Below are 27,874 nucleotides of genomic sequence, written 5' to 3' on the forward strand. Positions count from 1 at the left end.
CTGCACTGAACCTGCCTCCTGCACCCAACTACCTGCCTGGGAGCGTGTTCCCGCCCTCGGAACCAACCTTTACGAAGGAGTTCCCAAGGCCTAGGTCAACCGATAGGACTGACAGTTCCCTGTCCAATCAGAGCTCTGCAGCTATATTCCTGACCAATCAGAGCTCTGTTTTGACCAACCAGAACAGTACTTGTTGGACCAATCAAACTGTGAGAATTTGGAGTCCTCATCTGCTTGAGGGTGGACCAGATCCTGGGCCGGGAGCGGAGTCCTTCCTAAGTCGGATGCCCCCTGGCCTGGGAAACGCGCTTTCCCTTCCCCGGAACGCTGTTCCCTGTGCTGGAGCTGACGGCGTCTCCCTGGAGCATCTCCCAGGGCGGCCTCCCCGCCACAGCTGTGCGACTTCATAGTTGGGTTGTAACACCATCGAGCTGTTCCACAGCTGACTTGTGTCACAGCTGTGCCCTGAATAAAGTTTCCTGCCTCGCCACACCCCAATTCTGGGATCACTGTCGGTGCTGAACTGGCACCAACGACAATGGCATTACGGTTATGTTCAATTATGAAGTCGAACACCTGCACGCTTGTAAATACCAGGGAATCTAGTCCAACGTTATACTGAAGAGAATATTTAGCACATGTCATTAGGAGACACATACAGACAACTTTATAGCAGCCCTTTTTCCAGGAGGGGAAAAACACACCCACCCACCCAGAAACTCGGCCACCCAGTCTGGATGATCTTGGTCTCCCGCCCCCGGGGTCTTCTTCGCGGTGAGGATGTACCGGGCCAGTACCACCCCCACGCCACTGCGGTGGAGTCCAGGGACCCAGGCTCGTGGGCCTCCCGCGGGAAAAGACGAGTTCGCTCCGGAGGCTTTGGTCCTCTGAACCGCGATCCCGCGGGAAAGCCCGGAAGCCCCGCCCCCGCAGGAAGCCCCACCCACGAGCGCAAGGGGCGGGGACAAAAAAAGGAGCGGAGCTCCCGGCGAAGGCCCGTGGCGGTCGTCCTTGGAGCGTAGATCCGGGAACTGTCCAGAGACCGAAAAGGGAATTTCATTAAATATCTTTCTCTGCCAGTGAGCACCAGGCAGGGGTTCCTTCCAGCCCCGCCGGTAGAGGTCTGATCCCAAGCCCCGCCTCCTCCGAGAAATACCGTTTCCGTCCTCAGCCGCTGTGGACTACAGCCCCCAGAAGGCACCGGGGCCGAGCCTCTGACTTGCGCAGTAGCGTTCGTTGTAAAGTGCTATGACAACAGGGCGGAGATGGCTCGGAGTTAGGCACGAGTCGGGAGCGTCCCTTCCGCCGCCGCCGTCCTTTCCCCGCTCCTCCGCGCTCCCCGCAGCCTTCGTCGTCTCCTCCTCGTCGGGAGCGGCAGGACTCGCCGCGGTGCTCGCCCGGTCTCTTCCCTGGGATGGCCGCCGTCTCCCCTGCCCGCGGCCGGGGCTGACAGGGCAGCGATGCGGAGGGGCTCCTAGGGGTGACTCCTCCCGCTCCGCGGCGCTGCCGCTGCCACCTGGGGAGGAGCGCTCCCCGCCCGGGACGCGGGACCCGTCGGCGCCGGAGCGCGGGAGGGCGCAGGGAAGCAGGGTGCCCTTCGGGGCAGCCGCGGCGCTCGCCCCGGTGGTTCCAGCGCCGCACCCGGCGGGGTTCTTAAAGGGGAACCTGCGGGGCGAGAGTTCGAAGCCGGTGGGAGGCCCGCCCGTCGGCGTCAGGTGAGGGGCCGTGAATTCCCCGGCTGCGGTTCCTCTCGCGGGCCGGACCGGTCCAATGATGCCACGCGACGGTTTTGGGGGATCTAGGGCCATAGGTGTCTTAGGAAGGATGTTTGCGTTGGAAACAAAACAAAATACAACCACGAGCACAGTGTGTGTGAGTGAGGTCCTGTGAACATTTTCGAGAAGGCGGGTGGTGGTGGTAAGAATTTTTAAAGATTCCGTTCAGGAATGTCACGTGGTGCACGAGCATTCCCCCCCCCCCCCCCCCCGGGACACTTCAACAGGTCTTGTGAGCAAATAGAGCGGTTCTCAGCCTCTGACGGAAGGGGGGTGCGTGGGCTAATCCCCCTAATTCCTTCTTGCAGGAGGATTATTGCTTCGCCTTCCCTCTCTGCCTTGCAGACCGCAGCAGTTTCCATGAACTGACCTGATTTTATTAGCATCGCCCTTTCCCAAGCAAGTCCTGCAGTTGCTGGAGAAATTAAGTGTGTGTGTTTTTTTTCTATCTCACTTTTACTTAAAAAGTGAAACCATATCACAGACGTGCACAGCCTGAAACTATGGGTCTTAACTGAAGTCAGCTGGCATTCACAGGGAGAGGTATCAGAAGCATGTAAAGAGAATAATTGGCGGTAGGTTTTTGTGTGTGAATAGACTGAACCATTATTTAGAAGAAAAAAACCTTTTAAAAAATTTGCAAATAATTTACAAGCTATTTATGAGATTTAAGGGATTTTTTCTTTCCTGTAATTGTCCTTAAATTACAACTACACTTATGTTTATGGTACAACTTATTGATGGAAACATTCCCTGGAGGGAAAACAATCCAATATCAATAGTATATAATAATTTCAAAAGTTTTACACCTTTGGATGTATGTAAGCAAGCCTCATCCCTTAGAGTTAAGACTTTCAAATATTTCTCAAAAAGTAATGAAAAACGAAGTTACAAACCGTCTCTGCTGATTAACAACATTTCTATGAAAGACTACTGTGAGTCTTCTGAGTGTCCCAGTGGGCTTTCACTTCCACAGCAGTAACTCAGTGGTAGGTATGGTTGGTATACCCTCACTCTAGATGAGGAATTGAAGCACAGAGAGGTTGTGTGGGTTGCCTGAGGACACACAGGGAGGTAGTGGTATAAATGGATCTACAACATAGTTCTTGTGCTTCCTTTTTGGTGTGAATTTCCCCTTCTCATCTTGCCTTTCTACAGGGAAGGGGAGTGAATGCTTCCTGAGTATCTGTAACGTACGAAGCTCCAGTGTTAGTCATTTGAGGCATTTGATCTAATTTGCTCTTCTCAGCAACTCACTGTGGCAGGAGATGCTGCAGTCTTCCCAGTTACCAAACTGAAGGGACATTGAGTATTTTGCTAAGGAACTATGAATTTGAACCTTGATCCGGCAATGAATATTTTTTTGTTTCTTCGTGCAGTTGTCTTACTAAATCTCCCAGAAGACAGAACTGGCCCAACATAAATATATAATTTCTTAGCCTGATTTTCCAAGATTCTTGTAAAATATATGATGAATGCTTCTGCCTATTTGGACCTGTGGTTTCCCATATGCCCACAAAATACAGAAAATTATAGTTAAAACAAATGTTTTTCTTGCTCTGGCCAGTGTGGCTCAGTTAGTTGGGCGTTGTTCTGTGCACTGAAATGTTGCTGGTTCGATTCCCAGTCAGGGCACGTGCCCAGGTTGCAGGCTCAATCAGTGTTTCGCTCTCACATTGATGTTTCTCTCTCCCTTCCCCTCTCTTTCTAAAAAAGAAATAAAATACTAAAAAAAAGAAATATTTTTCTCAAAGTTGTCCAAGTTTAATTCCCTATGCCTTGAGAGAGAATTAATTCATAATTCATGGTGTGAAGTGGATTTTTATTATAAATGCATGTTTTCTTTTTAGAGTGAACGAGAATGTCTTTATTTAAAGCCCGTGATTGGTGGTCTGCTGTTCTGGGGGAAAAAGAAGAATTTGATCAAGGCTGTTTGTGTTTAGCCGATGTTGACAATACTGGAAATGGACAAGGTGAGTAACTTGTCACCCTGCATCTTGGAGCAAAGCATTACAGAGATGAAGTGAAAATAATTTTCTTTTAAAATATGAACTTTATAGAACTTCAGTGAACTGCCATAATTATGCCCTAATTTTGAAGGTAGTTTTCCTTATAAGTGATGTTTAGGTAGCAGGATGATAAATATAATTCTTCTGTTTAATTGTTTGTGTTTTTCTGGTTGTGTTGATTCTGTCATATTATTTGCTGGAACTCAGGAAAAAACTCTAAGATGTCATTTAATTTGTTTTGTTGCAAAATTAGTAGAACTTAAAATATTTTGAATTTTGAAAAATTTTATGTTTTAGAAATTATTTGAAAGAAAAATTATTCTTTTTATTTTATTTTATATCCTCAGAATTTTATTGCCACATAATAAAGCAAAATATAAAGCTTAGAACTGGATCACTTGGCCCTTTCTCATCTTATTTATTTATTTATTTATTTAATTTTTTATTGATTTTTAGAGAGCGAGAGAGGAAAGGAGAGAGAGAAACATCGACCTGTTGTTGCACTTCTTTATGCATTCATTGGGTGCTTCTTGTATGTTCCTGACCTGAGGTCAAATGGTGACCTTGGCACATCAGGACGACACTAACCGAGCTGCCAGGCGTCCAGGGCCCTTTCTCTTCTCGTCGCCTCCCAGTTCTATGCTTGCATCTCCTGCTCGCCAGCATCCTCTTAGGTGTGCAGTTGGGCTCCACATGTTCAAGCCTCAGGACAACCTTCTTTATGGTTTTAGCCTTTTTGCGGAAAGTCAGCTTAGTCAGCCCACCACAGCCACTCTGCTTCCCGTCTTAATGCGCTGTCTGTGTGCATACAGAGAATCCTTGTCCTTGTACTGTGTTACTTTTGTGGGGTTGATGCCTGCCACCCTTCTTGTAGAAAGCCCAGCAGGTTTGCCCTGCCTGCTGTGGCTCAGTTTGTTGGGCGTCACTCCATGCACCAAACGGTTGCTGGTTCGATTCCAGTCGGGGCACATGCCCAGGTTGTGGACTCGACCCCCAGTAGGGGGCGTGCAGGAGGCAGCAGATGGATGTTTCACTCTCACATCAATGCTTCTCTCTGAAAATCAAAAATAAGCGGGCTTAAGGAAAGCTCACCATGTTTGCGAGGGTGCTATCGGCACAGAAAGCAAATGACATTCTTTTTGAATTGAATCTGGAAGCCAGCCATACAAGAATGGGGAAAGTATGCAAGCCCTATTTGTGGGTAGAAAACAACTGTTAAATCATTGCTTTCATTTTCATATTATAACACTAGGAACAACATTCTATTTTATTCTTATATTATTTGTTGCTCTTTACATCTTCATATTTTTTAAGTGATATTTAAAACCTATTAGTTCTGTATCATTGCTATTTGAAATTTGTGTCTGGTTTTAATGATTTGTAGTTATGAGTTTTGTCTTTTAAAAATTTTTTAAAATCTGGATAATCATTGACCTCTTAAAATGAATACTTATTATGGTATAACCAATCTTTTGTTCAGTGTATCTAAGTTTTGTCCCCTTACACTTTTTTTGTCTGTAATGAAAACAGTAGAATTTTGGGGACACGGTGAAAGATGATTACATTGCTGAGGAAGAGTGGGAGGCACTAAAGTGCAGTGAGCACCTACTAAATTGTTTCTAAGGAAAACCTGGGCCCTACCACCTGAGTGAGAAGGGGTGGGAAGGCCTTCTGTTCCCCAAAGGTGATCAACTTGCCTGTTGCCCAGCTCTTTGTTAAAACTTATACTTCCCCTGTTATTTGGCCACGTAAAGGAGTGATACCATTAGAAAGCTTATTTCCAAAGAAATTGCTGCTGTCTGTTTCTTTCTAATTCTTTCTTTTTTAAAAAATCTCTTTACAGATAAAATAATTGTGGGTAGCTTTATGGGATACCTCCGAATCTTTAACCCCCATCCTGTAAAAACAGGAGACAGAGCACAAGCTGAAGATTTGCTCCTGGAAGTTCATCTACGAGATCCAATACTACAAGTGGAAGTGGGAAAGTTTGTTTCGTAAGTACGGGCCACAAATCCTGGTACTTTATTTTATGTGGAGTGTATAAATTCCTTACTGTGTCACACTGTGGATTCTTCAAAGAAAAAAAACTATCCATGAATTCAGTATATTTTCTGAACATTGTCCCCTAAGTGTTCCTCGTGTATTGAACTTTTTTTTTTTTTAAATATGTCTTTATTGATTTCAGGGAGAGGGAGAGAGAAATAGAAACATCAGTGATGAGAGAGAAACATTGATCAGCTGCCTCCTGCACGCTCCCTACTGGGGATCAAGCCCGAAACCCAGGCATGTGCCTTGCCCGTGAATCGAACCATGACCTCCTGGTTCATAGGTTGACGCTCAACCACTGAGCCACTGTAGCTGGGATGACCCTTTATTACATGGAAGCCTGTACATTTAAGATTATATCATTTAGGACTTTTTTTTTTTTTAGGACTTTTTTTTCCCTCAATAGTAACATACCTAAGATGCCTGATGGATAAGGAACTTAAAGGAAAAGAGATAAGCTTTTAAAATAACCAAATAAAGAAACAGAAAGTATTCACTTACTTAAAACACCAAATGTTCAGGCTATATAAATGTCTCTTTAAATAATTAGACAAAGTAGCTGTTATGCTATTTGGCATATAACGGTGAAGCTTTAAAGTGAATTGTTTGAGGTAGAGAGGTCCTTAGTTTCTTAAAAGAAGCCAGATCAACCCATAAAATTAAGTCTTCCCTCACAAGAGCTTTGTTTCAAAGTACTTTATACTCTTAAGCCTAATTTATTTTAGAAAACTGTTTATTAGCTTGCATTTTGTTTAATATAGCTGCTTTTTATTTACTGATGACATTGCTGATTTTCTTATTTTCATGCATGAATTTTCTTAAAATAAGCCTGTATTTCTTTTTAAAAAAAAAATTTCTTGGGGTGACATTGGTTAATAAAACGATACGGGTTTCAAGCGTACAGTTCTGTAACACGTCATCCGTGTACTGCGCTGTATGCTCACCACCCCAAGTCAGGTCTCCTTCCATCGCCATGTATTTGACCCCCTTTGCTCTCTTCACTCTCACCCGCACCCCTTCCCTCTGGTAACCTTCATTCTGTCGCCTGTGCCTGTGAGTTTGTTTTCTTTGTTTGTTTGTTGCTTTCTGTTTTATATCCCACCTACGAGTAAAATCACATGGTTCTTTCCCGTCTGACTTATTTTGCTTAGCATGGTACTCTGAAGGCCCGCCCATGTTGTCGCAAATGGTAGTATTTCCTCCTCAAGCCTGTCTTGACCTGTTATGAAGGTGCCGTTATGAGGAGCTGTGTGGGCCGCGCTGTCCTATTTTCCCTGCTTCCTCTTTTTACCCTCCTTCTGCCTGCTTGAGCCCAGAGTGCCCTGAACTCTGGATTTTGGCTCACTCCATCTGCACATCGTAATTTACTGGCCCCAGCTTCCATTTCTTCAGGGCCCTGAGTCCTGCCAGAAAAACCCGAACAACCGGTTGCTCCTGACCATTACCCCCTTCTCCTGCCATGTTTCATTCTGATGGGCATCTGCTTCATGGACGCGATAGGCCCGGCTTTTGTGCAGTGTGACAGGGTGGACAGGGTGGACAGGGCGACGTTGTGGCTGACGTGGTTGGTAAACATCTGCTCCATCCGCAAGCTGATGGTGATTAGGTCCCCACTGTGTACTTAGCACATACTATACCTGATGGGCTTATAAAGTAAGGAGCTAAAAGCACTTTTTTTGTTTTTTAAAAAAGTGAAATGCTATGACAGTCATTCTGTCCAGTAGTCCTAAGTGCGACCTTCTTATGTGATCACTTGTTGGAAGGGAGGATGTTGACATTAGTGAGTGGATACCGTACTAGTATTAATTAACTAGTACCGTCTCATTACTCTTGTCTATAGGGTGTGATCTGCACTTAGAGATAAGGAAACTAGCTGGAGCTCAGAGCTTTAGGTCACATAGCCCGAGTTCAGACCCAGGTCTGTCTGACTCCACGCTCTACTGTCTTTTCGTGACATCTTTTCCTGTGCATGATGGAAGATTGTTTTGAATGTTCAGGGCACATATAAAACATTTCTGAATGCAGTATTGAAGGCAGTGTAGAACTCAGGTCAGACGCTGGAGGCCTACTTGCAGATTCATCTGAAATCAAAAAGACTTGCCAACATTTGAGAAATAGATCTTGCTTCCCAGCATATGATGTCAGTTGGCTCAAATAAACTCTTTTATAAATATATATATATGTATATATATATACCCACCCACCCACACACACATATATACGCACATATGAAGCAGGAGATTTCACATAAAATCCCTGCATTCTGGCTGCTCTTGGAAGAAATGTGGAGATTTGGCCACAAGCCCAGGACTGAGTAGCAGCGGCTGGTGGCCTCCTGTAGCCTGGCCCCAGCCTCCAGTGGATCACAGCCATTTACACCCTTGACTCATTTACACCCACTTGCTTGACCCTTGAAGACTTTGAATTTTGGGTTTCTAGACTCTGCCTTCCTTCTCTCTCGAAACCACTTGGTAGGGGCTGGGCAGTGAGTGGGGACAGTGGCCACACTGAAATACTTTTGATACCTTTCATAACGTTTCAGAGCTGGATGTGATGAATACCACTCAAAATCATTACTGTCGTTTCATCACGATGAGCATTCTGTGGTGCTTTTTACTTTATAAGGTGCTTTCACATGATTTTATTGCACTCAATTGAAACCTCTTGTTTTCCAGAAGGGGAAACAGACTTAGAGAGATTCAGTGACTTGCCCAAGGTCACAGGTTAATTAGCTGGAGAGCCAGGACCTGACCTGTATCTCTTTGTTGTGGGGCAGCACTCAGAAGGAGCCTTCAGTAGGACTCTTTTGGTTCCTGTGGCTTCAATCTGAAGGCCGCTTCTTGAGGCCCAGCCCTTGAGCCCCTGGGATTGTCAAACTGGCTATTTGTTGTTACTTTTATTTTTCAGCTTAGAATGTTATCTAGTGAACTGTTTAGTTTGCTCATGGAGGACAGTGGTTATAATCTCTATAAAAATTATTCTGCAATTTTTTTGTTACATCTGAAACTAATATTTAAACTTTTGAAACTTTCCCCATTTTTCAGAGGTACTGAAATGCTTCATTTGGCTGTGTTGCATTCTAGAAAACTTTGTGTCTACTCTGTCTCAGGTAAGAAACATTGTTTTTTTTCCAGTGGAGAATTTGTATTAAAAACTGGGTTTTTTAATATTATGAAAGAATAGATATTCTCTACTGTTGACTTGGTAGAGAACACAAAATGCTTGGTTGAAAGTTTTCCTATCTTAATAAGCATTTTCTGCCTTGCCCATGTGGCTCAGTTGGTTGAGTGTCACCCTGTGCACCAGGAGGTTGCTGGTTCGATTCCTGGTTGGGGCACATGCCCAGGTTGTAGGCTCTGTCCCTGATGGGGGGCATGCAGGAGGCAGCCGATCAATGTGTCTCTCTCATCAGTGTTTTTATATCTCTCCCTCTCCATTCCTCTCTCTCTAAAAAATCAATAAAAACAGCTACTGAAAAATTAAGCATTTTCCTCTTGTTTATTTATTCTTTCAGGTTCTTAGGCTGTTAAAGTTTCTTGTTCAGCTATTTCCACACATACTTAAATTTCTAGTAGAGGGTTCCTTGTAACCTTCCTTGCAGGAATTGTGTCCAGGATTGCCTATGACTAATAGAGGCCACTTCTGGGTACCTGGGACACTGGAGTCTTAAGAAATATTCAATAGCAGTAACAAAATTCATTAGATGCTGAGCCATAGTGATTTAAAGTACATTTTCTTTGGTGAACCTCAAGTGTTTTTTCTTTACAGTTCCAATTTCTTGGCCTTTGGGTATCTTCCCTCAACCAGACCTCAAGGCACTTATTTGAGGCTTAAACAGGTTTCAGTCTCTACACTGTTCTGTGGGTACACGTACAGTAGTCAGAGTGGCGTAGTTTCAGCATGTTGGCCCTTATTAAGTACAAAAGGTATCAAACAACTGTGTTTTAGTTACTAGATACATTTTAGTTCCAGTTGAGAGAGTGCTTTTTATAGATCTCAAAATTGGTAAGTTTTTTTATGGTTACGATAAAGCTAAGAGTCTGTGGGCCCCTTATTCAAATGACAGTCATCTTTGGAGTTTGCTGTAAATGTTAGCCCTTAGGATTTGGATTTCTCACGCGCCTCCTCTTGCTTTGGGCTTTCTGTGTACTTGGCTTTCAACTTGAATACCGAGTGGTTTTCACCGCCACTGAGCTGGTAGTCCTGGACATCTCTTTCTGGGGTGAAGGTCTGTTGGCTTCCTAAGGCTGGCTGTGTACCCGGTGTGGGGTACGCAGTGGGCGTATCTGCTGGACTCATGTGTGGACTGTCCCGGCTAGTGCTGTGCCAATAGCTTGTGACTCACTCTCACTCCCTTTGTGTCCTTGCTTCCAGCTTTCTGCTCCTGCCCTGTCACCACTGTCGTCCCCTTTCCCACGCTCTCACGTCAGAGCCCATACAGTGCCTCTCATGGTCGCTGTTGACCATTCTCGTTGGTTGCACAGTAAAGGATGCGGCTCCTCCTAGCAGAGGGCAAAACCTCAGCGCTCCCAAGTAAACAGAAGGTGTGAGCCAGGTTCCCTGGTTGCACAACTCTCGCTTCTTTGTTTTCCATCACAAGCCTGGTGGCTGCAAGCGCTGCTTTATTAACAGGGCTACGCAGGCCATGGAAGAGGAGGCCTGGCCCATGGTCACCCCTGAATACTGCTTCGAGGACTGGTCCCTTCTGGGGCTCCATGGGGGCCCTAAGAGGACAGGAAAGGGAAGCGTGCTAGAAGCTAGAAATTAGGCTCGACGCTTCGCCTTCCCCAGTCCCGTTTGAACCACGGCCCAGGAAGATCGAAGCCTGCAGAGTTCCACTGGGTTGTGCAGCATGCACCGGGGCACAATGTATGTGTTTATTAAAAAAGCCCACTGAAAGAAACTGCCAAGTTTGCTGACAGCGTGATCATGGATGTGGGTGTCCTCCTTCGAATCAGTGTTGGAAACGGGAGTGACTGGTCACGAGGAAGGTGGCATCCCTCGCTTTTTCCCATTGTATTTGTCCACGTGCTCTGTGTGCTCCGGGGATGAGCAGTTGTCCACACTGCCCTCCCTATGTCCCACCTCATTCCCTTCTCCGTCTCATTTCTGCAGCCTCTCCTAATAATCCTAGGCTGACGGTTTGTTTTTCCTGGCTTGGCTTAGAATGCAAAGCAGGGAATTCATGATTTTGTTTTCCTGAAAATGTTTCTTGAGGCTCCTGACTGAACTTGCCCAGCGCTCACTGCAACAGGGAAGTGCAGACATCTTTGCGTTTAAGCAAAACCACTGGTGTCAGCAGATGAACGTGTTGCTGAGCTTGACATCCTTACCCCTGACTGCCCCCTCCCCAGTTATTTTTTTGTCGTCTTTTACATGCTTTGTGCGGCTAGAAAAGATTTGAGGCAAACTACAGACCTCCTGGACATGCCAAGTGCCCCTTAATAGTCAGAGGCTACTGTGCTGACGACTTTTTGGTGGGTGCTGTGTCGTTAGACGCCTGCTTAGTACAGAGAAACAGCAGGCTCTTGCTGACCTGAACTCAGCCCGTCTTATCAGACTTGCTAAAGGGCAGCTCATGGCATCTCCCATCCTTTCTGATGGGCTTCAGTTCTGAGTACGTGGCTACAGATGCATGAGCTTAAGCCATATTGATTATGTTCTCTTAAACAGCCTTTCCCAAAAAATGTGTACTTCTCAGCAAGCATTTGCTAAGCATTCGACATATTTATGGAATTTTAATGTTTGCCATGAGAGGGCAGAAGCATGTGGTTTTTACTTTGGATGGGGTTATATAATCTAATTTGGTATATTTAACACAGCAAACCTTTTAACTTACTCCTCGAAGACTTTTGTTTCATTAACATTATTAGATTTCTTGGCAGTTAGCTAAAATTGCACCAGAAACTGTTGTCAAGGTGACCTTTGATTTTCCATAGAATTTTTTTTGGTTTAAATCAGATCTTGTTTAAATAAGGCCAACAGCATAAATGTTGTAATATCCATTTACTTTTTTTTTTCCCCCACAGTCTGTTTTGTTTTGTTTTATTTTATTTTTTTATTTTATTTTATTTTATTTTATTTTATTTTATTTTATTTTATTTTATTTATTAATTTATCTTTATTGCTGAAAGTATTACAGGTGTTCCATTTTTTCCCCCCCAATTGACCCCCTCCACTTCGATCCCACCCCCTCCCTAGGCCTTCATCCTGTTATTAACTGTGTCCATGGGCTGTGCATATATGCATGTAACTTCTTTGGTTATTCTCTTCCCCCCCTCCCCCCCTTCCCTCTTTCCTCTGAAATAGGATCGTCTGTTGCATGCATCAATGTCTCTGGATCTATTTAGTTCATCAGGTTCTTTTGTTCATTAGCTTCTTCTTAAAGAAGACCCTTCAACTTTTCCTGTAGTGCTGGTCTGGTGGTGATGAACTCCTTCAGCATTTTCTTACCTGTGAAGCTCTTTATTTGACCTTCAATTCTAAATGATAGCTTTGCTGGGTAGAGCAATCTTGGTTGTAGTTCCGCGTTTTTCACCACTTTGAATATTTCTTGTCACTCCCTTCTGGCCTGCAAGGTTTCTGTTGACAAATCAGCTGACAGTCTCATGGGTGCTCCCTTGTAGGTAACTAATTGCTTTTCTCTTGCTGCTTTTAAGATTCTCTCTTTGTCTTTAACCTTTGGCATTTTAATTATGATGTGTCTTGCTGTGGGCCTCTTTGGGTTCCTCTTGTTTGGGACCCTCTGTGCTTCCTGGACTTGTAAGTCTATTTCTTTCCCCAGGTAGGGGAAGTTTTCTGTCATTATTTTATCAAATAGATTTTCAATCCCTTGGTCTTTTTCTTCCCCTTCTACGATAATACGAATGTTGGGCCTCTTGAAGTTGTCCCAGAGGTTCCTTATACTATTTTCATATTTCTGGATTCTTTTTTCTTTTTGCTCTTCTGGTTGGGTGTTTTTTGTTTCCTCATGTTCCAAATTGCTGATTTGATTCTCAGCGTCCTCTACTCTCCTGTTGATTCCCTGTAAATTATTCTTCACTTCAGTTCCTGTAGCCTTCATTTCAAATTGGTACTTTATTATGTTATCGATTTTCTCAGTTATTTCCCTAATAGTCTGCTTAAACATCCTTATAAACAAAATTCTGAACTCTGTATCTGTTAGCTTGCTTGGATCTATTTCATTTAGTTCCTCTTCTAGAGTTTCTTCTGTTCTTTCCTTTGTAACATGTTTCTTTGCCTCTGCATTTTGGCTGCTTCCAGGTGTTTGTTTCTATGTACTAGGTAGAGCTGCTATGTCTCCTGGAATTTGTCGAGTGGCTTTGTGTAGTAGGTGTCCTGTAGGGTCCAGTGGCTCAGCCTCCCCAGTCACCTGAGCTGGGCCTTCTAGGTCCTCCCCTGTGTGGGCTGTGTGCACTGTCCTGTTGTAGTTGAGCCTTGGTTGCTGTTGGCGTCACTGGGAGGAATTGACTCCCCCGTCCAATCAGCTCTGAGGACCAGCTGCAACTACAGCCAGAGAGCTGCTGTGCTGGAGACACCCCTATGGAGCAGGCTACTTCAGTGTTCACCAAGTGCTCCCCTTGAGTGTCAGTTGTGGATGTGGTAGGGTTGTAATCAAGCGTGTTCGAGTCTGACCACCAGGTGCACTGTCTCTGGGGCCTCCCTGGAGGTGCGAAGTCAGCCTGTGCTGTGCCAGTGCCTTGCCCAGGGCCACCCAGCAGGAGCTACTCAGCAAACCGTAGTTGGCTGCTCCTTGTGCTGGGCTTGGAGGTGCCCAGGAGAGGCCAAGCTATGAGCCAATGCAGCTGCCACTAGTGTCAGGCCTGGGGCCCCTTATCAAGCCGTATGGGGCAGCTGCTGCTTGTTTGAGAGATTTTGGGAAAGTCCTAAGCATGAGGCTCAAGAGGCCACTTGCACAGAAATGGCCTGGATGAGCTGCAGGTGGGGAGGGGCGGGGCCAAAGGTAGGAGTCAGGTGCTGGCGATTCAAACATGGCGCCTGCCTGCCGGCTGTGCGGGGAGGACTCGCCACAGGAGCCATGGCCTCCGCCAGCCCTTCTGCCTGGGAGGAAGCCGCCCTCCACCTCTTGCCAGGGTTTCAGGCAGGTTGTTTCCTCCCGAGTGTCCCGGGTCCTTTCAGGCTGCTGCCCGGCGCTGGGCTCAGAGGGAGCGTCCGAGTGAGTCCGCGCCGGGCCCTTAAGTGGAGCTGCTGGGGCTCCCGCAGCCTCCTCGACCCTCAGGGACAGGCCCCGCTGGTTTCACAGCCCGGAGTTGTAGGGACGTCTCTTCCTGGCCCTGGAGCCCTGGGCTGGGGGCCTGCTGTGGGGCTGGGAACCCTCCCTCCTCCGGGAAACCCCCACCACCAAGATGTCCTCCTGGGTTTAAACCTCGGCACTGCGTGTGGGCCTGGGCCGGGTTTCCATGATCCAGTCCCGACCTGCCTGCATTCCCCCCCCTCCGGTCTCGGTGCTGCTTCAGTTCCCTGGTTGTGGACCTTCTGTTCAGCCAGATTTCAGGAGGCTCTGAGTGATGGTGGTTCTGTATTTTAGTTCTAATTTTGATGTTGTGGGAGGCAGTGGGGGTAGCTGTTACCTACGCCGCCATCTTGTTTCTCCTCGCCATTTACTTGCTAAATTGATGAAATGATAATAACTTTAGCTATAGGCGGATTATAGTTATAGGTATACACTTACTATATTCAGTCTGTATATCCAAGGGCAAAACCTATGTAAGTAATTTTAATCTTATGTCATCGATGCTTCTCTAGAAAAATAATGGCCAGAAATTGTAGATTTCCAGATATTACCTATATTTTAAGGTGCTATCTAAGGCTATGCTGCCAGTTGTTCTGTAGTTACACTACTAAGTCTTAAAGTGCTATCACCTGAGATTTAAACATTTGCCGATGCGCTTGGAGCTTTCTCAGAGCCCAAGCCCAAGTGTCATCTTACACCACGTTTGTTTAACTGTTGCCTGCTTGGCCCCGTGCCTGCTGACCTAGCGGGCTAGCACGCAAGCCAAGTGTGTTCCTTCCTCAGAGGCCTCACCTGGTTTCAGGTGAAGACTGAAGTTTGTCATTTCTGGAGGGACAAACCAGATGTTTCTCTAACTTCTCCCAGCTTCCTGTGGGCTAGAGCCCTCCTAGGTTAATGCTGTGAGTTACTTGGGTTAGTGGCTTTTTTCTTTTTTTTTGCCCCTGTGACTAATATGGTTGTAATCACCCCTCAGTTCCCCTGGACCTTACTGTTTTTACTACCATTTCGATTCCAGAAGCTTTCATCTCCTGTTGGGGTTAGCTGGGAAACAAGTCTTTCTCTGCTTTATCCTGTTGGCATTCAAAGTCTGTTGTTGCCGTTCTCAGGGGCATAGATCTGAGCAGAAGTGATTCTACCCCAAGAAATCCTCCCCTGTTAGTTTTCCTCTCAACCCTCCCCCTTCCAAATGAGGATGAGATGGCCACTAAGGTGGACGTGACATGTTGTCCAGGCTGCTCTCTTTGGGAAATTGCCGTCGGCTCACCAGGTTCCTGGAAAGTTACTCAGTGATGGACAGCCAGGTACCAGGACGTGCAGCCCTGGGTCTAAAGCCCTAGTTTGAGTCCTGTGTCCTTTACCAGCTGTGTGATTTCCGGGGAAATTTCTTAAATTTCTTTTGGATGTAAGTTACCTCAATTCTAAAATGGAAATAGAAATATTTCTATTCTTATAACCTCAGGATGTGTTGGTAAATCCTTCTGGATAAAAAACAAATAAATGCTCATTACACATATATGTCTATCTGTGTGTACTTACATGCATCTATACTTAGACTTTTAATGATCTAATACTATAAAGCTTGGGGATTATTTTATTTGCTTTATGATATTTAAAATTTTTCTTAAGTTTTGCTCTTTTGAATGAATGACAAAGATTCTTCATGGAAAAAGCTGTGTTCTTAACGCTTTTTCTTTTGAACACCTCTTTTAACCATAATGTTCTTGCCTGATCCCTGGGATATAGCTTCAACTGTAAGTGCTCTACAAAGCCTACCAAGCAGAGAGTAAAATACATGTAAATAATATTTTCTTTAAAAAAGATTTAAAAATTAATTGATTGTTAGAGAGAGAGAGAAACATCGATGTGCTGTTCCACTTATTTCTACATTCATTGGTTGATTCTTGTATGTCCCCTGACCAGGGATTGAACCTGAAACCTTGGCGTATTGAGATGAAGCTTTAACCAACTGGGCTACCTGCCCAGGGCTAAATAATCTTATGTGGAAAGAACTAGAAAGTGATTATAGCACATATGATTTGTTAAATGCAGAGAAAAGTATTTTTCTTTGTTTTCAAGGAGATTCTTTTTGGCAGACTTCAAATGAAACATCATGGTACTAAGATCTGATATCTCCATTGCATTAGGGCTTGAGTATTTTGAGAGCTGGGACAGAAAATTGAATTGCTTGAGAGTGTGGGGAATTTTTTTCTTAAGACACTTTGAGTCATGTCTTTGCTATTGTTTATAAGTGCAAGGAACTTAATCTCATATATTTCGTAACTGAAATGGGAGGGGTTTGTTGTTATTTAAATAGTTACACTTCACTCAGACATAATGAAAACAGATGACAGAATGTCACTAGGAGTAGTATTTTATCTGATGGTGTAGTCTAGCTGACACTAACTTGTTTTTTTAAAAAATATATCTTTATTGATTTCAGAGAGAGGAAGAGAGAAGCAGAGAGAGATAGAAACATCAGTGATGAGAGAGTCATTTATTGGATGCCTCCCTGAGCTGGTATTGTGTCATCTGTATGCTAATTGCTCACAATACACAATGTTTTAGTACTTTGTCATTTTAAACGTTACTGAAATTGAGTTACTTAGAATTGGTATAGAGAGTGAGAAGAAATTAACATTTTTTAATGTAAACAAATACAAAACAATAAAAGGGCCTTTTTCTCCTTAGGAACCTTGGGTAACGTGGAACATGGGAACCAATATCAGATCAAACTGATGTATGAACATAACCTCCAAAGAACAGCCTTCAATATGACTTACGGATCTTTCGGTGGCGTGAAAGGTAGTTTGCGTTTATTTGTGAATGTATTTATATGATACCTTCTCCTAGTTCTTAAATTATGCCTTACATTTCAAAAGTACCTTCTGCTCAATTTGAAAGCTCCCCACCTCCAAATACTATATGAATAAGTTGTAAAAAGTACAGAATTTAGAAGAAAATAAGTTACCCCAAGATATGCATATGTCAAAAGAAAGCCCATTTTCTAAGCCTGTCTCTAGTGTTTGTCTAATGTGTACCTTTCTAGATGTGAGCAGATCAGCCTTTTAATTTGAAAACTTCCCTGCGCTTGATCTGATTTTAAAACAGGAAACTAAAACAATTCTTGTCTTTTACCTTCCTTGGTACTGATGATGTCTTCTCATGTTATTATTAAGTTTGGCAACTATGTTAGCAGTCCTCAAGAAGGGAATTAAGCAAAAAGAAAACCTGGACCTATTTTGAAATGCAGTTTTATAATACGAGAAGGCTGTGGAGATTTTTGGTATGTGCATTGGAATGAACTACCACTAGATGGCAGTCCTCTACAGCCTTGGGCCTCAGTTGGTACTGCTTTTGAGTCAAGTATAGTAAGAAATAAAAAAATGGAGGAATTTTGATCCCAACTAATACTTTGCCTTTTACTAAAAATAAATGCACCTTATCCAGGTTGCAATAAAAATAACAGAGTGGTTTTTAAAAAAATTAATTATAGTAGATAATGTCTCTAAAAATAATGTAAAAGTGTGTTCTAGCTGTGCCTTTCAAACTTTAATTTGCATTTGAATCATAATGGGATCTTGATAAAAATGCAGGTTCTGAGTCTGTAAGCCTGGAATTGCACCTGGGAGTCTGAATCTGACAGCCTCCCAGGTGATCCCAGTTCGCAGCCATCTAGAGGTTTGCTGCCGCCCTGCATGAGCCAAGGGCTGATTCTGTTCTAGTTGTGCTCTCAGTGCTTTACAGATTGAGACATTTACCCAGGACCCCAGGATATACACAGTAAGTGGTCATGGAGGGACTGCGACCTGGACGCGCTTCTGGAAGCTTGTGCTGCTCGTGGTACCTCACGGCTTCCCCATCTGGGCTGTGAACACATCTGTCATCTTGCTAAGTCAGAAAAAGCTTTCCTGTTAGAAAGGGGGATGCTTTGGTTTGGCCGCAGTTAGTGCCTAACTTGCTTCTGCATAGATTATGGAAAACCTGTTGAATAACTTCTGGGCCAGATGTTTTCTGTATCAATTTCATTTTTCTGATTGGTGCTTTGGTTTATAAGAAAAGTACCCTGCACCTCCTCCAACAATGGAAGAGGGAATATGTGGGAGGGTAATTTAGGGTTTGAAATTAGCAAAAGAGTAATTACTGGTTTTTTAAACTCTTTGTTTGCTTGCTTGTCAGGAAAATCTTTCAAAAGCACGTATTCTACATTTGCAGTAATTCAAAGGTACATTCATTTGATGCAGTAAGTTTTGGTGTTACCAAACCTTACTAGCTGAAGAATATTTGCCTAATATCTTCCATTATTCAGACTACTACCTTCCATTCCAGAATTTAAATTACCACAGTTTCCATATTGTAGTTTTTAGAAGGAAATAACTGAAACGTGCAATATTAATGGCTGTATTGTGTTCTTTTGTTACAGAGGGGGTGGAGGGCGATGTCTTGAAGTTAAAAAATGTTTGTAGTTTCTTTGATTTAAACCTAAGCTACTTTTTTAGAGGAACATGTGACTCTGGGTTTTTATAAAAATGTCAGTTTATCTTTGCTTCTTATGCTATCGACAGATTAATGCTTGTAAAATGTAATGGTTGGCATAAGCATGGACAATCAAATTACACTTTGGAAATATACTAAATCAATTTTGAAAAGGTGGATTTGTATTGATTTTAAAATATGTGAGTATAATTGATGGAATTTATTTGGTTTGGTAATTTGAACTCTACTTGTTTTTGCAAAAAGGAACAAATGATATTTCTGCCCGATCTCTCTCTGGTTTTGTTTCATTGTGTCACAGCTTCCAATGGCTGTGGACATGGTACTTTCCCTAGTTAAGATAAGCTTGCCATTTTAAAACAGTATTTGGGAAAGGAGGGTATTGATGTTGACTGACAGAAAGCCAGCTGCGGAGTGAAGAATGTTATTGTTTTAAGGTCGATAACTGCATATACTTAGCAGTAAAATAAGATACGTTATGTAGTCTGTGAAACGTATCTTGCTACCGTCCAGATATCTGAGCTAGAATCTCCTTTGCTCACGATCCGACTCGGAGACCCTGTAGTTAGTTACATCCTCAGTTATACAAAGTTTGCCCTGTAGGACTGTGGCAGGTTGATGAACCTTATAAGATATAGGAATTTTTCAGGCGTGTGACAGGGACAGTGAGATGAAATTGCTGATTTGTTGGAGGTGTATGGGAATTTTCAGGGACCGGAGCAAATCTGATGTTAGTTCTACCTGGCATCATCTCCCCCTCTGTCTATCTGTCTCCCTTCCCTCTCTCCCTCCCTCCCACCCACCCAGTGCACAGTTACTGAGTCTTCTGAGTGCCCAGGTACTGTAGTAGTTTCTTGGGGTAAAAAGATGAATGAGAGATACTTTATGTACTTGAGAAGCTTACAACCCGGGGTGGGGAATAAAGAGTAAGCACTAACTATAACATAATGAGAGAATTTGCAGTGGAGCTGGGTAGTACCAAGTTATGCTGGAGCCCTGAGGGTAGAGCGGTTCCCGCAGGCTAGTAAGTGTGTGTGTAGGCGGGGAGGGGGTACATGAGGGTGGGGAGTGTGGTGGTACGTTTTTTACTCTAGCTCTTCATTTTTTATACACTTTAATCTGGAGGTTACTAATCTTAGTTTCTTGTGATTGAACAGGAATTTTTATATTATTTATAGAGAAGACTGGAGAGAGAACTAATGTTTATTGTCTCTGTGTGTTGTGCCATTGCATTTAACCCTGACTATTGCATGTAACCCTGTAAGAGAGGTAACTTACCATTTCTCAGGCTGGGAAACAAACTCAGAGAGGGTAGGGGTCTTGCTGCAAATCAAACCCGGGCACAGGGAGGCTTTGAATCCACAGCCAAGTCCCAAGTCCATGCTCTTTCTTTCTTTTTTTTTTTAACCCTCTCCTGAGGATATTTTTTCCATTGCTTTTGAGGGAAAGTGAAAGGGAGAGAGAGAGAGGAACATCGATGTGTGAGAGACATGTTGACTGGTTGCCTCCCGCATGTGCCCCGGCCGGGGTCGCAGGTCGAGCCTGCAACCGAGGTACATGCCATTGGCCGGAATTGAACCCGGGACCCTTCAGTCTGTGGGCCAGTGCTCTAACCACTGGGCCAAACCGGCCAGGGCCATGCTCTTTCAAAAACATTACCTCATATTGAATGGCCTTGCTAGTTAGAGAGTGTCCGTGTGAACTCTGAGCAAGGAGAGGGAGATGCTCCTGTGAACCTAATGAGGGCAGAGCCATGCCTTTCATTCACGTTTCGTATCTGATGTCTCGCACAGCCCGACACATAGTGGCTGTTACATGAGTATTTGTTGAGTGAATGAACCAAAACAGCCATGAGGTTGGACAGGATTGATGTTATACACAGTGGGCTTCCGAGGTTATTTTCTTAGAAACAGACGTTAGCTTAGTGCCCTATCTCGGCCAGCTCCTGAGCTCTCTTCTTTCACAAACAGTGTCGCGCAGGCACTGCAGTGCATGGGCCGTGGCAGCCACGGTCTCCCGTGGCCGGAAGGTGCAGTGGCGACTTGGGTCTCCTGGGTTCATCTTTCCTCAAATTATTTCTCAATATGCCAGCGCAGCAGCATTTATACAACCAAGTCAGCCTCACAGGAGAAATAATGAGTTTTCTCATCTGGTCCGAGCTGTGTTTCTGTGCATTACTCATCCTCTTGTTATTAATATCTTCTTCTGCATAAAATGGGATATCCAGAAGTACTAGTATTTGTGATAACATTCACAAATCAAAAAGTTTTGTTTTAAAAAATTATTTAAATTCTTTAATTTTTAGTATAAAACATTTCTTCTTCTCTTTAGCCCTTTATTGCTCTTCTTTTTGTGCCTTGTGAAAACTCACTTTCCTTTAACGCTTCCAGTTCTTTTATTTTATTTTGATTTTTTTTCAGTCAAATGGAACTTCAGGAAAGTAGAATTTTTATCAAGGAAAGTTGAACGTAAGCGTGTAGACATCATATGGGCATGGTATAGATTATAAAGGTCCCACAGCCTAGTAGTCCTATGTTTGTGACCAAGGTGGAAAGAAAATATTATATATAAAAGGTTCAGTATGTTCAGGTTATAATTGTCAGTAAAGGAGGTGAACAGATTTTACTAATAATATATATGAGTACAGTAGAATATTTTTAAAATTATAAAATGACTTCTATAAGCTTGTATGGGATTATATTGTCACATAAATAAAAAATTCACGAATTCTTTGGAATTAAAAGCCTGCCAAAGAAAATAGTGAGCTAAAGAATCAACAAGTTGCCTTTTGCCTCACCTTGGGGAGACTACCCTAGATTATCAGATCCTCGGCCTGCAGATAACTTCTGATTGTTTCAGCTGAAGCCTTTTCTCGTCTTGGAGGAAATCCCAAAGCGCCTGGGCGCACAGCCGTTCAGAGCCAACTGCCCGCTCAGCTGCGGTGAACCGGCCGCCAGAGCCCAGCCTCGCGCTTTCAGGGGATGTTAGTGCTAATGGGAGCTGGATGCGGTTTTCCTGGCAGGGAGGCAACAGATAACGTTCCATAACTCTCATCTCACCAGAGAGCCGCGTGGCCCTATGTCGGGACAGGCACGGGTGATTTGGCAGAGACTGACCCTGGAGCAGAGTTCCCAGGGCGCCCTCCCGTTCCTGCCTAGGCATTAACGCGCACGTGTTGTGTGACGTTGCCGCACCTCCCTCCTTTGTTTTTAGGATCACTTGTGGATCCACAGTGACAAGTCGGAAGATCAAGGGGATAATGGGATTGATTCGCAGCCTGTACTGGTTTTTCTCGTATATATATGGTATTCATTTATAAACCCTCTGGCCCAAGACCCATGAAACAACGTTACTTTCCAATAGCGTCTTCCCGAATGTTATGTTGTATAAAACCTGCAGTTCCCTGGGAGAGGTTATGAAGAGGGTGCCCTGTCGTCTGCAGATTCGCTCTTTATGTGATCATGTAACGTTACTTTCCCTGAAAGGTGAGTTCTGATTCCTTCCATACATATGCTATGGAAATTGTGTGGTTAAATACTCCATTGCCTACTATAGCTAAGAGCAGCAAAGGCTAAAAAAGAATGTTTGAAGTTTCTTGGTGTTTTTGAAAAAAATAATAGTTTCTTTCATGGTGGCTGAGTGCCAAGACTGGAAAAGTGTTATGGGAATGTCTGTGGTCGGGGCTGCTTCTGCCGAGAGGATTGTTAAGTATGGCAGTCCTGATAGGAGTGGACAGCCATTTCCGATCTAGATACATCACGGTCCCCTTCATAGCAGTGGGTAACTAAGCTATTAAATATTTTACTCAATTGAGAAGGAAAATGATTACCATAAAACTACTTTATTCAGATGACACTGCCACAGAAGGGTCTCCAACAGTTTCAAAATCCATCTCCAAAGCACATGGCCATGGGAAGTGGACAGTCTTCCCCTCCCCCAGTCTCTCTCAAACTGAGTTGATTCAGTAACCCTTTCCATTCTGCATGGGAACGCTTGCTTATGGATGTAAATTCTAAAGCACACGGGAGCGATATATGCTAATGCTTAATCTGAAAGCAAGTGTTTGTGTTGACTACACTGTGTTAGAGGTATTTTAAAAGTATATAAGTAATACTCCATGAAGAGCATATGTGTGTATATATACACACACACATATACACACACACACATATATATATATATAAATTTAAAGTAGAGTGTCTTTTTAAAAATATGCTTTTATTGATTTTAGAGAGAGAGGAAGGGAGAGGTATAAAGAGATAGAAACATCCATGAGAGAGAAACATCTGTTGGCTGCCTCCTGTACGCCCCCTACTGGGGATCTAGCATGCAACCTGGGCATGTGCCCTGACCAGGAATGGAACTGGTCACCTCTCAGTTCCTGGGTCAACAACACTCAACCGCTGAGCAACACTGGCCTGGCTAGATTATCTTTTTTTATGGACATTTGGGTGGTTCCCAGTTTTTGACTAATGTGAATAAAGCTGTTTTGAACATCCTTATATGATTATGTGGACAGTACAAAAATAAGAGTGTCATACAAATGTAGGAGGACTTTTTAAATTATACTACTAACAATGTTGCCAATTCTTTTCCCTATTACAACATTTAAGACACTCAGGATTATTGAGACTAGAGCTCTAATTTGTATCTTCAGTATTTCACTTAGCACATAACAAGTCACTTCTGGCTGATTTAGAATATCAGAAGTGATTAAGCTTGGCATACTAGAATAAGTCTCCCCATATTATATTAATATTTGAACTGAATTCCTGCCAAATTAAAAATAAGCAGGATTTTAAACCTGATTTTGCTTGCATTGAAATTTGTGAATAAGAACTTTTCAAAGCAGTATTTCTAGATCTTTGCTAAAATAAGACAGTACTATTTAATATGGAAACAATAACTGAGAAGAATTGCTAAATCTAATTTGGAAAGTTACATTCATGATTCTAGGGGACTGTGAACATAACATGTGTGGGTGGAAAATTAAGATTTCATTTGGCTTTTTGAAGCTGGTTGATTAAGTCCCATACAGTTCATTGTCCTAGAGATGAAATTTTTATGCGGTTTCGGAAGGCGGGAGGTATACATTAAAAGTGCTTGTTTCCAAGGTAGCACAAACTGGTTTTAACAATCTATCATCTTTCATTTACCATAGGAAATATGTAGAAAGAAAAGGAAACTGTTCAGGGGGAACAAAATGCTGAGGTGATGAAACACTACAGGGAAAGAAAAAAGACTTTAGAAAAGGCTACTAAAAAGAAACTAGCCCTTTTCCTCAACAACCTGTCTGAATTCATTTTGCTTTCATTATATATCTAGCCTGGAGGCAAAGTATGTTGAGTATTACAACAAAGAGGGTGTTATAAGGAGGACTTTTTTTTTTTTTTCAATAATAAAGTATAACATATGTGTAAACCATGCAACTTTGTAACGGGAAACTTTATAATAAGGGAGGACTGTGCTTAGCTTTTCCACAATTTTGGAAGAATGAGTTTTATTAGGTGTTAGACAAAGAAATTATCAACTGACTTTTATGTTGTAAGGTTGAAAGATTTGTTATGACCATTTCTAGACCTCAGCACTGGTTTTAATGTGGGTCCTGATATATTAGGAACAGTGCCTAGCACCATTAATACGTCTACTGTTGCCAGTCCTCTTCAGGGATACGATGTTTAACTTTTGCCTTTCAATGGAAGATTATTCAAAACCCTGCTATTCTGTGGTTTTCTCGGCTGTATTAGGCTGTTCTTGAATTGATCAACACATAATATAATTTGGGAACCCAATCAATGGTTCTTTTCTTTTTGAAAGATGGCGACAAATTCTTTTGAAACTTGGGAAATTGGCTCCATCATTCATCCTTTCCTCTTTTTTGCTTCTGCTGCCCAACTTCCTGAAAACCATCTTGTTTTGATGTCAATATGCAGAATAGATTACCTGTTGGGAATTCGGCGTGTGTTAATTATATTGGAATAAATGTAAACTGGACAAATGATCTAGGTTTGTGGGCGTTGGGTTTAATAGGTTATTCGGTTAATGAGGACACTAAAATTAGGGATCTCTAATGTGCCGGAACCATGTTTCTTGTAAATTTCCCCCAGTTTTGAGATTAACTAGCAATAGCTATATTTTCCTGGCTTTTAAAGGCTAATGTATTATGGCTGAGTTTTCGGATTTACACAGTGCTTATTACAGAATAGCTGAGCTCTTTTTATTTCTCACGAAGTTATTGCAGGGAGCTAGAAGTGTAGAAGTCAGCCTTCCACCTTTTGGCTTGTCAATGATCTATTTTTGAGGTTTTTATACCCATTTATTCTCTTCCCTCCTCCACTTAAAAATGATTATACAGCGTGCACATTTATGCACTATTTTAAAGAGAAGGTGGGGGAATTTAATGATGCCCTTTAATATGGTTCAGTCCACTGCAGGACTGTTAGAGAATCAGGGACGAAGTTCCTAGGCTTAGGAGAGAGACGGTAGAAATATGTGAGCCAGATACATTGTTACAGCTTTAAAAATAGACCATTTGCTTTAAATCTTGCAAGATCACAGAAACATTCAAAATAACTTTTAACTATGTAGTTAATTGGATAAAAAGTAAAAAATCAAATAGTACAGACTAACTGGAGTGTCCTACACACCACCCCTCCTCTCCAACACGATTCATATCTGCCTTTATTTTTTTTCTGATGATTAGCTCCTTATTTTCTTTTTTAAAAAAATATGTTTTTATTGATTTCAGAGAGAGGAAGGGAGAGGGAGAGAGAGATAGAAACATCAGTGATGAGAGTCCTCATTGATCGACTGCCTCCTGCACGCCCCCTTGGGGATCGAGCCCGAAACCCAGGCATGTGCCCTGACCGGGAATCAAACTGACCTCCTGGATCCTAGGTCAACGCTCAACGCTGAGCCACACTGGCCAGGCACTCTTTATTTTCTAAATAATATGCTTGCACCGCTCTTTTGGAATTCATCATATTTAGATTTTTGTCTATTGCTCTACCATCGTGATAAAGGTTTTGATTAACGACATATCTTTTTTTTACCCTTTTCCCAGTTATATCACTATTCCCATTTCTACTGCCATTCACTTCTGCACCTACAAACAAGATACTTAAACTTCTTGTTCCATCAGCTTTCACCCCCTTGATTCTCTATTTATATTATAAAACGAGAGCATTAACCATTTTATCTTTACCATTGTTTTTTTCTACCTGAAGTCTCTTAATGTCTGTCAACTCCACCTTTGCTCTCGCTCTGTCAGGGTTGGTGATATTTGCACACTAGTCTGTAATAATAATTGCTGAGTCTTCTGTGACTCCTCTATGGATGTGTGAAAGTTAATCACACTGTAATTGAACTGTGTAAATATCGTCACTATGTGTACCAGCATCCCATTACCCTCTTCATGTCCTGTGCTACTCAAAGGAAAATGCTCCTGTGGAATTTTTAAAAAACGTACATTTCTTGCCCGGCCGGCATGGCTCAGTGGTTGAGTGTCAACCCATGAACCAGGAGGTCAGGGTTCAGTTCCCGGTCAGGACACGTGCCCCAGTTTCAGGCTCAATCCCCCAGTGGGGGATGTGGTGGAGGCAGCCGATCAATGACTCTCCCATCACTGATGTTTCCCTCTCCCTCTCCCTCTCCCTCTCCCTCTCCCTCTCCCTCTCCCTCTCCCTCTCCCTCTCCCTCTCCCTCTCCCTCTCCCTCTCCCTCTCCCTCTCCCTCTCCCTCCCCCTCCCCCTCCCCCTCCCCCTCCCCCTCCCCCTCCCCCTCCCCCTCCCCCTCCCCCCCCTCCCCCTCCCCCTCCCCCTCCCCGAAATCAATAAAATCATATTTTAAAAAAAATTATAAAAAACAAAAGCAAAAAACAACAAAAACCCCAGTACATTTCTTTATGTAGCCTTACGATCCCCCAAGGTTTTCTCAGCTTGCGGTCATACTGCTTTAGAGCTCAGCTTCTTACTGAAAGTGTTGCAAAAGAGATTTAATCAGAAAGACCAAAGCCCATGTCACGATCAGACTCCTCAGATTCTCCGTCTTTGCTTCCAGTTTCTTCTCCTCAGCTGGGCAGCAGTGGTGGTGGGGACAGGACCTCCTGTCGGTGAAGCGCCAGCTGCCGGGCAGGCCTACCAGCCACTACATTGCAGATACGGCTCCCAATGTTGAAATTGGCCAGAGCCTTTGCAAACGAGCCTGGCAGAAAGGCTCAGCACTCATACCGGCCGCTTCAATGGGTCGTTGCTCTTACTCCCTAGCACCGGCCCCCATCGTCTGCAGGATGAGGGCCCAGCAGATGCAGGTGAGCCCCCAGGCAGGGCCGTGAGCCAGATGAAGGGAGGACTTCATCCCACTGCGGCCTTGGCTTCCTCTGGAGGACCGAGCTCCTTCCTGGTGGCTGGGGAAAAGTCGGTCCTCATATAGAATCTGTCACTGCCCTCTAGTTCCTGGGGACCTTCCTGTCATCCTGGAGGTATGGGATTTTCCCCACTCTTTGATCTCATTTTTTTTCTGGAGTAATTTTTGTTTTATTCCTTTGTTTTTCTTGGACGTTTCTTATCTCAAGCTTTCCTTGAGTGTCTGGTTGTCAGTTTTTATCTGAGGATGAATCAATAGGAAGACTAGGTACTGCGAAAATGGGTTGGGCCTTTGAAGCTGGCATGGCTTTACAGTGCGTGGATGGGGTGGGAGCTTACACCCAGGACCTCAGATGTCAGGATGAGGAGAGGAGGGCTGTGTGTTCCTAGGGCTTGGTGTCCACGCTAACATGGTGGCTCTTCCCAGACAGGTCGGCATTTAAAGGAAGAGTCTCACTCCCCTCTTCCCCTTCTTCTTTTCTTTTTGTTTTGGGCACGAGGGGCAGTAAACACCTGGCTGTCGAATGTGTGACGAGTGGGAAAAGGTCTCTCAGATGTACACGAGAAGTATATTTTGGTGATTTGAGTGACTACCTGCATATTTCTTATAAATCACAATATTACACTCATTAAAGGTCTCTCCCCATTTCCATCTGAGCCCCCCAGACCCTAGGCAGTTACTAATCCACTTTGTGTCTCTGTAGATTTGCATATTCTGGGCATTTCACATAAGTGGAATCCTATAATATGAGACCTTCCGTGATGGCTTCTTTCACTGACCATAATGATTTCAAGGTTTATCCATGCTGTAGGTTAGTCCTTCATGCCTTTTACTGCAGAATACTATTCCATTGTATGGGTAGACCACACGATCTTCATCTAATCATCAGTTGATGGATATTTAGATTTTTTTCATGGCTATTGTGAGTATTGTTG

At 43.5% G+C, this 27,874-nt stretch overlaps 1 protein-coding gene and 1 pseudogene across 3 annotated transcripts in view; one reads left to right on the forward strand and one right to left on the reverse strand.

Moving 5' to 3' along the window:
• Window positions 1-1,629: 1,629 nt before the first annotated feature.
• The window catches only part of BBS9 (Bardet-Biedl syndrome 9), a 265,204-nt gene continuing 238,959 nt past the window's right edge, over window positions 1,630-27,874 (forward strand). The window contains exons 1-6 of one of the 3 annotated variants that reach the window (XM_016222276.2): window positions 1,630-1,715; window positions 2,084-2,205; window positions 3,626-3,748; window positions 5,628-5,778; window positions 8,875-8,939; window positions 16,773-16,886. In XM_016222276.2, the coding sequence (XP_016077762.2) occupies window positions 3,637-3,748; window positions 5,628-5,778; window positions 8,875-8,939; window positions 16,773-16,886 (442 nt within the window). In that variant the 5' untranslated portion in view covers window positions 1,630-1,715; window positions 2,084-2,205; window positions 3,626-3,636. The remainder of the gene's footprint in view (window positions 1,716-2,083; window positions 2,206-3,625; window positions 3,749-5,627; window positions 5,779-8,874; window positions 8,940-16,772; window positions 16,887-27,874) is intronic. The other 2 variants (XM_087821252.1, XM_016222277.2) reach the window with 2 other exon arrangements.
• LOC148092306 (large ribosomal subunit protein eL42-like) lies at window positions 4,357-4,918 on the reverse strand (annotated as a pseudogene).

The sequence above is a fragment of the Miniopterus natalensis genome, chromosome 10, assembly GCF_054644295.1.
Source record: "Miniopterus natalensis isolate mMinNat1 chromosome 10, mMinNat1.hap1, whole genome shotgun sequence".
In the NCBI taxonomy this organism is placed as follows: Eukaryota; Metazoa; Chordata; class Mammalia; order Chiroptera; family Miniopteridae; genus Miniopterus; species Miniopterus natalensis.